Genomic DNA, 9,002 nt, shown 5'->3' on the forward strand with positions numbered 1-9,002 from the left:
AAAAGGCCTAAAAACCATACTTTCTCTGTTACTGCTGGATAGAGATGTCCATGTGTTACCTAAATGGGTTATCATGATTAACCTGTTGCTGACAGCTGAAAACAGTCCATGTGTTACCTGTCATAGAAGTCTTCTCTGTAGTAGTCATAATCAAACTCATAGCCGCTGGGTAGAAAAAGCACAGCACAACATAGAGTCATAGAGTATTTTTCATTACATGAGCATGAAACTGCATATAAAGCACCATAATATGACAAAAAAAAAGGTTTTCAATGCAGTTTATAGTTAAAAATACAAATGAAAAATAAGAGTGTATAAAATAGTTACAATCTGTGTGGGAAAGAAACCAGAAAAACAGACAAAAGGTACTCAAACCAGAGATAAAACAAGAGACAATAGATCTTCAAACAGACTGCTAGAGGCCAAGAGTGCATTTATGACACATATTTTAAAATTACTGTTAGCATCCACAGTCTGTTAGCATGTCCTGAGAAGCAGAGTGAAGAGCAGCAGGTCGAAAAATAAACCTGTTCCTTTTATCACTAAAAATGACCAGCGTCACAGTATGACAGTTGGTAGCTATGAGCCTACATTAGTATTCAGACAATGACAGGTTTAAATGGTAGAGTGACGTACAACATGACTCTGCACCAATTTAAATATAAAGAAAAGACTATAAAATAAAATCATTCAGAACAGACTTTAATAAGGATTTCTTAATCCTCATTACTTCTTTATAGATAGTGCGGCAGGGCGTGGTCGGTGGATATTCTGCGGTGAGGCGGACACACCTGAGCGCCATTAGTTATCACGCCGCACCTGTATTAAAAGGCTGTGAGGCTGTGCTGGGTCCTGAGTGTTGTTGTTGTTGGAGTATGTGGCTGTGAGCTGAACAGCTGCAGCCAGTGTGTAAACAAGCAACTGTGAATAAAGTGCTGAAAAGCACGAGGTCTGCTGTGGGTTTATTACAAATTGATAGATAGAAACTTTATTGATCCCACAAGGAAAATTGCTGTTATGCATTGTAGGTGGTTTTGATGCTATACTACAACTTTCCTTGTGTGTGTGTGTGTGCATTGGTTTATGTACCTATACCGTTTGTGGTCACATTACTTCCTAATCAATCCCTTGGCCTTAAAAAGAAGCTTTTTTAGCAAGTTCCCGAAACACTCAAAGAGCTGCTTAGGAATTTGAGTGACACATTAATCAAATAATCAATAAGTCTGATAAATAGCAGTGTGTACCTGTAGAGAGAAGCTGCTGATCGTTTCAGGCCTTTGGGTCTGGGCTTTGGCTCTCCCGCCATGTTGATATCTGGAATATATATATGTATATATATATTTATATATATATATATATAAAAGAACAAACACTCTGTTAACTACCAAATAAAATTATATTAATCGATCATTAAAAAGTATTGTAGCTAGATCACAAAACAGTAACCCTATCTGTACCTTTAACTGTGCCTTTAACTTAGATCTAAGACAGTTCCTGTGTTATCTTGTAACTTCCACTAGAGGTAGCTGTTGAGCTATTTTACAACAATAACAGTGCCAGCTGTTAGGTCAGTTCCCCTTACTGTACAGAAGGGGAGGGGAAAAAAACAAGAAACTAACCCCTCAGCTGTGTTTGTTACTTCGCTCATTCTCTTATGTCAAAAAGGAATATAACAGTACATCCAAAGTACATGCTCTACAATAATTACATGGTTGTAGAAGCAATTAAAAATATATGTAGCTGCTTTGTAGGCCAAATAAAATGAAAGAAAATGAAAAAAGAAAGAAACTGTCAGCAAACTTTCTGAATCAGACATCCAGTTAAAGACGTGGAGGGCCTGATTTCAGCTGACTGGGATAAAAGCAGGCTATACCCTGAAGAGGTTGTCTGTCAACCATAGGTCTAACAAAGACAGACTGACAACCAAACAAACCTTGGAAAGCATGTTTTAACCCATTATCATCTTCCTTTGAGGCAACAACTATAATCTGTAAATCACTTTTCTCCCCTCAAGTCCTGAAATATTTGTTGTGTTCTTCTAATGTTTTGTAAATACTGCAATAGTAATTATGATCAACTAAATGAAAACTTAATTACACCAAGTTAGGATTAATGGAATATGTATGTTTTCAGGAGGCAAAATGATTTGAATGAATTGGGGGGGGGGGAATAGTAGAGAAACTAAGAACAAAGCGTCCTCACTGTAAGATTATTAAAGACAGTTTGTTGAGAAGGTTTTCTTTTTTTTGGTTCAAATTTGTGTTGTTAATTACACAGTGAAAGGAAAACAAAGGATCTGTCATTATGAATGATGAAAATGTCATGAGCTGATTCCTACGTTGTGGTCTTAAATTTAACAGACTATTAGAACTCATTTGCTTTAGTTCCACCCAGCATGGGTAGTCTGGTGGTTAATGGCTAGTCTGCTAACAGAGGGGGAAAACAGAACTTGCACTGATGAATCACCATCCATCCATTTCTAAATCACTTCATGGTTCAAGGTCACCAGAGCACCAGAGTCAATTCCAGCATGCAGTGGGTCACGGAGCACCACAGCTCACCAGTCTATCACAGAACAGCATTTACTTTCTAGTTGTAGGAGTAAACCAGAGCATCTCTATGAAAGCCTTACAAAACTGGAGGAAACAAACTCCATACAGACGAAAAGGCTTCAGCAGATTTGTATCAGACTGGAACCCAGAACTCGGAATCAAGCACTGATACTGCAGCCTCTCACAAATTAGTGAGATATTTAGATATTTCCAAGCAAAAATTACTGGCAACTTGGGAAAATACCTCTTCAGGTTTGATGTGCAGTGTTCACGTGGGTTTTTCACTCTCCAAAGTATCTTTAGATTGTAAAGTTTACTGAAGTAAAAATTCAGACAAATGCAGTAAAGCAGTAAAATACACTCAAATATAAAAGAAATTAAAAGTTGCTGAAAACCAGCTAGTTTAAAATTGCTGTTGCTTAAGCTAAATTAGTAATAAATCAATAATATTGTGATCTCAGTTCTGCAAAACTACTAGCACTAGTTTGTGATCGTATTTGACTACAAGGAGAGGATACATAGCACGTTGCTAAAATCAGAAATATTAAATAAAGAATCAGATAAAACAATATGTAATAATATTGTAGTTTTAATAACATTATTGTAATGCAGTGTGAGTTAAGGCAGAAACAAAATGTTACATGGAGAGCTGTTTGGGCTGGTTACAGAGGAAGCTGGTGACACGAGCATTTTAGGAGAGCAAACAGTCTAAGCTCATACTGGCCGTTCTGTTCATCTGCTTGAGTATGATTGTTAATCAACAAACTGCTAATGAGCCAGTGCCTGTGAGCTACTAAAAAAAGCAGCTGATGCTAGTCATACAATACCAGCCCCCCTTAAATCCTCCTCTGCTTGAATATAAGGTGATGCTCCTGTCTTGTTAAATTGTATGTAGTGCAGGCAGCACTTGAAGCATAAAGACATCACCACAAGTTGAAAAGTATATAAAAGGATTTGAAGTTGACGGATAAGCAAATTGTAGCAAATACTACGAAGGCAGATGTAACATTTCTGAACTTACATGAGGTCTTATCGCCTAAAACAAACCTGTACATTTTACAGTGATGGAAAACACGGAGTTACTAAATTTCGCAGACAATTGTTTTTATCTTAGAAATGTTGAAATATGAAGACAGAGATGAAGAAAGATGAAGAAAAAGCATCCACTGAGGATAATAACAGGATGGAGCGAGGATGAGGACAGAAAGTGAGTTTTCAGCAACCAGAGGCTACAGATTCAAGCCTTTTAACTTCACCGTGAAGGAGAGTGTGCACGTGCCTGTGTGTGTGTGTGTGAGTGTGTGTGTGAGTTTGAGGCAGTGATCCAGAACTGTGACTCCAGCCAGGTGTGAAAATGGTTGGAGTCCATTGGTTTGCAGGAAACACACAAACACACATACCCTCCCCTCTATGACCTAGTGAAAAACTGTGCAAGCACGCACACACGCAGTTTACCTGCTGCTCCATATGCCTCACTGACTTTACCTGTAGGTCCTGCTATTTAAAGAGGAAGCCTGTAAGGGAAACACAAGCACACACACACACACACACACACACAATGCCCCTTTGAGGAGCAAGTCATTTCAGTCTGTAAAAACACCTCATGTCAGCTGATCAGCGCATTAAAATTAGTAGTTTGTTAGAATAGTGGTTTATGAATCAATACTACTCTCAGCTGATATGATAACCTTGGGTGGAGCACTAACTTTGTCTTTTTATCTAAAGCAAAAGGTCAAAATATTAGTTTGATGACACAACATGCTGGGTTTTTTCTCATGTTTTACAGTGTTTACAGAAGTTTGAGGACAACACTGAGGCAAATACCTTGTACAGTACTCTTTGTGCCTTAGGTGAGTATTAAACCAGCTTACTGATTCCTCCCTACCTCGCTGGACTAGACTGAGAAGAGAAAGGTGACACCAGATTTTATGAAAACACTTTCGGACGACATAATTATACATAAATTCTTGTAATAATAATATGTGGTTATGCCTGCATATGTGAAGTAATCCATGCTGATTATTTTTATAGAGTTTATTTATTATAATTTGTTTTGAATTCTTACAAACTAACTAATACTGTGCAGATAAAGTTAGCTATAAGCAAAGTTATGGCAGCTACATATATCAGCCAAATTCTATATTCTGCTTATTGATTTACTTTTTTTAATTTAACATTTAAATAGTTGGAAACAAACAGGATGAGTGCAATCTACTTCATGTATATGTATATACGTATGTTCCCCATGAATTTAAAAACTAATGGTTTTGATAACTGACAAACATGTTGCACGTGTGTTAAAATGTACAAAAGCAAACCTCATGGGGCATTTTTAATTGCTGCATAACTGATTTTGTGATGTTACTGACCATGATTCAGGAATATTGTCATATTTAGAAAATATTTGGAAATTCATATGATTTAAGAATTCGAGGACTACAGCTTGTTTTGTAGACCTCAGGCTGCCCAAGTCTCCTGAAACCCATTCTAGTGAGTGGTCGTTTTACAGGTGAACTGTTAATTTTACTGTGTCTGAAAATTGCATGATTCTTCTTATGATGATTTTCTTTTTTCTGCTGTATTGCACATTTTTTTTGCTTTTTTATGACTATTTTTTCAAGCAGTCTGTTAGCAGAGTTTGTCTTTTGACAGTTTCAACATAAACTGTCTTCATGTCATTGGATGTATTGTTTGAGTCTTCTGTTAAAAAGGAAACTGAATCCCTAAGGTAGTGGCCATGTTTAAAAAGTGTCCCAGAGAGGGGGAAACAGACAGGATAAGAGAATGAAAAGATATTTGGTACAGAAAAAGAAGATGGCTTTTATATGATTTCTACAGCAACACACGCACACCTACACAAAAGCTGCAGAGGTGCAGAGAGCATCACTTAGAGGCCCCTTAGCTGTCACAGCTTTATCCTCCATTACACATAAACACACACACACACACACACACACACACACACGCACAGAAATGCTTCTTTCAGTTGCACTCATTCACGTACATTCTCGTTCTCGCACACGCCGCACTGAGAGAAGCTATTAAAGAAATGTGCTTGAAGCCCTGCAGTGACTGAGCATAAACCAGTCGAGTTCTTCACACCAGCTCACTGACAGTTTGTCTCTTCCTGCTTCGCCGGGGGACCAGGCAGGGGGAGAAAATCACTCCAGCAGCTTAAAGGCACACTCCGCTTAACTGTTTTTGCTCCTCTGATATGGTTTTTCCTCCGCAATAGCAAAAACAAAAAAATATGAGAGAGAGACAGACAGACTAAAGAGGTAATTGAATGTAATGATGCTTAAGGGTTGTCACAGGTTAGAGAGTTTTGTTGTAGTCAGAGCTGCTGGATGTTAGTTTTATTATAACAAAACTGTAGATTCTGAAGCCATTAATCTATCAATCCTTTTGTGGGTTACAAGCTTCAGCTGAATATCTAATCCAATAGACCAACAGTGTCTTTTCGCAATGTGGAAGTCCTAAAAGTCAAGTTTTATTCATCTTTTTTTATTAAGTAAAACTACAATTCACATGCTGTTTCACATCAACTCACCGAGTGTTTGTCCTGCCAGCACCCTGCCGTTCTCACCAATCACAGCTCCCCTGGCATGCCTCTCACTGGCGTACTGGACAAAGGCATAGCCCTTGTGCACAGAACAGCCGAGCACACGGCCATACTTGGAAAAGATGCTCTCAACATCAGACTTCTTGACCACCGCTGTATTCAGGTTGCCAATAAACACCCGTGAATTGATGGACTTTGGGTCTGTCTTGTTGGTCACATTACTGGTCTGTACCTTCAGTGACATCCTGGAGAGAATGGCGATGGAGGTAAGTGCCAAATGGATGGATTGGAAGGCAGCAATGTAGACAGACAAGTATCTGGAGAGAGAGAAGATACATTTTCAGTTTCAGTGACAGATAATAGAGGACAGCTGCAGGAGTCTCACTGACAGACATTTAAGAATTATTCTCATAACTGAGCAAAGAGGTAAATGCTTATTTCTTTACCAACATTCTTCCTTTTCAACACACTAAATTCAGGGTAGACTGATGTCCCATCAAAAACACAGACAACAGCTGTATATGTATGTATTTCTCCACACAATAGCAACCAATTACTCTAGTTATGCTGATTATTTTCTGAATTCTTCTTAAGTTTTTTCCCTCGCCTCCCACTTCTTTTCTACTTCATTAGTCATAAAAATTGGGCCTTTAATTTTAGACTGAAAGAAAATTAGTTTTCTTTGTTGAATAAACAGGCACTCGATCATTATTCATACAGATTTAAAGACATCGGTGCACATGATATGACTCATTACAAGGATTTGAAAGGTTATTTTCTAAAATTCAAAGTTCTTTTTTGCAAAAATTCATCTACATGTATAAACATTTCTTCTTTGATGAAGCCTGTTTTTATTTCGGGATCAGATGATCCTAAACCATTTGTTAGTTATGCTGCTTTAGGTTCAAACCACTTTCTATAATCCACTCAGTCTTCTTCTTCTTCTCCTATAGATTCATTAATTAAAGAGAATAAATACAACAAATACTGAAAGAACAGCCGATCAGCAATAACTGCAGTAACTAAGCTCTTCTCATTCCTCTAATAAAGTCTTTCACAAAACAGAGACTAAAATTGTATTTACTTATAATTATATGTGTACTAATTACTAACCACTTCCATAAGTGAAAAGGAAAGAACAGCTACAGTCTAATCTGAATATCTAGAAAAACAATGATAACAAGCAACAATGTTGATCTGATCCAATAAGTTATGGTGGCCCAAAATGCAGCTGTTTTATCACGAGACAACCAAAATCGATGACAGAGCAGAATTTGAAAACTAATATAACAAGCATCACGTAGCAATCACCACCCTCTCCACAAAGTGATCTCCTCCTTTTATCTGTGTTAATAACAGCTGGATAAATGAGTAAAATCAAAGATGGGAAAAAATGATAAATAAGGAAAGTAAAAAACATTTCAAACATAAAAGAAGATTAAAAGGGTCAAAGAAAAAACACTATCAATCAGTAACAGAAGAAGAACGAGGAAAAACAGAACAGGTGTGTGGACAGTGAAGCATCAAAACAAAGAAGGGGAGAGAAGAGAAATGCTGATGGCAAAAATAAAAGTACTGGCAGCTCCCAGAGTTATCCCTCAGCCTCCTAGTAGATGCACCTGCGTTTTGAAAATCCTAGTGGATTTTCAGAAAAGCTGATCTTGAGGCCAAGGCCATGGGATTTGAACTAGATGCAGCTGTGGTATCAAATTAAATTCATTTTTTCAATTTATTGAGTTCACAGGATTTTCAGGAAATGTGACTTCTGACCTTAAACTTGGGTTCAAGGCCACAGGGATTCACCTATGGTATCAGTTTGAAAGTCTTATGTCACCTTGTTCTTGACTTATCACATTTACAAACTTGGGGGTGCATGCCCCCCGCCCGTCCAAATACTGCACATGCACGGAAGGATGTGAAACCAAACAAACTTAATCAAAAGTTTAGGAACACTTTAATCTTTCTTTAGAGTCAAAGTACTGATACTTCTACTGTCCTCCACACCCATGATTGCTTTGCAAACAGGAACTGCTGATATTTGATTCATACCAGTTAAAAGTGTCCAAAACCAGTGTTAGAGTTTAAGCCCTAAACAAAGCCCTAAGTGAGGAGATCTCAGGTAACTTATCCACCATTGAAGAACTTTTAACTACTTCTATCACAAACCGCTGTAAAGCTCCAGGAGATCATTGCTCACTTGAAATTTGATTCATCATGGCTTCATTGTACTTGACATTCAGATATAAACTTGGCATTTACAAAAAGCCAAGGGAATCATGCAAATGAGTGAGTGATTTATGTAAACTACTGATAGCAGAGTAGTGGGAGTGAAAACTGACAGATGAGTCAGCAGACAGGAGATGGAAAAATGTAACTTGTTGTTCTGTCAACAATGACATGAAACAGAAGAACTTTGGTACACAGAAAACAGCGCTAAGTATAATAGACGAAGGAGCTCAAAGAATTCTGTGGGGGCTGGAAATCGTGCCAAACACCAGAACAATACAAATATTCAAAGCTTTGTCAGACTCATCAATTATCAAGGTTAGAAAAAACTGCGCGGATCCTGATTTTAAAACTTTTGAGTTATCTTAGACCTTCTGTATGGACATTGGAATACTGGTTAGAACAATGACCCCTCACCCACTGCATATTGTATAATACACAAAGAGGCACAAGTGATAAAAAAAACAAGGTAATTCTGATAAATATGTTGGTGTACACTTTTCTGTAATTATAACTTTGGTCATGGTATATCTTCTCCTTTCCTCTCTATCAATAGAAATATCCAGCAATGAGTTAGAGTTCTAGGAAGCAAGATTTTTTTTATGATTCAGCACTGTTGAGTGTGTGTGTGTGTGTGTGTGTGTGTGTGTGTGTGTGTGTGT

General features: G+C 37.7%; 1 protein-coding gene across 1 annotated transcript in view; it reads right to left on the bottom strand.

The window, feature by feature from the left end:
* The window catches only part of raly (RALY heterogeneous nuclear ribonucleoprotein), a 50,900-nt gene extending 44,542 nt beyond the window's left edge, over nt 1–6,358 (bottom strand). Inside the window, exons 1-3 of the mRNA XM_013908560.1 lie at nt 6,103–6,358; nt 1,245–1,314; nt 118–165 (exon numbers count right to left, since the gene is read on the bottom strand). Of these exons, the coding sequence (XP_013764014.1) occupies nt 118–165; nt 1,245–1,314; nt 6,103–6,358 (374 nt within the window). The remainder of the gene's footprint in view (nt 1–117; nt 166–1,244; nt 1,315–6,102) is intronic.
* Nucleotides 6,359–9,002: the final 2,644 nt, after the last annotated feature.

Source organism: Pundamilia nyererei, unplaced genomic scaffold, assembly GCF_000239375.1.
Source record: "Pundamilia nyererei isolate P.nyererei 1_Seehausen unplaced genomic scaffold, PunNye1.0 scaffold00012, whole genome shotgun sequence".
In the NCBI taxonomy this organism is placed as follows: Eukaryota; Metazoa; Chordata; class Actinopteri; order Cichliformes; family Cichlidae; genus Pundamilia; species Pundamilia nyererei.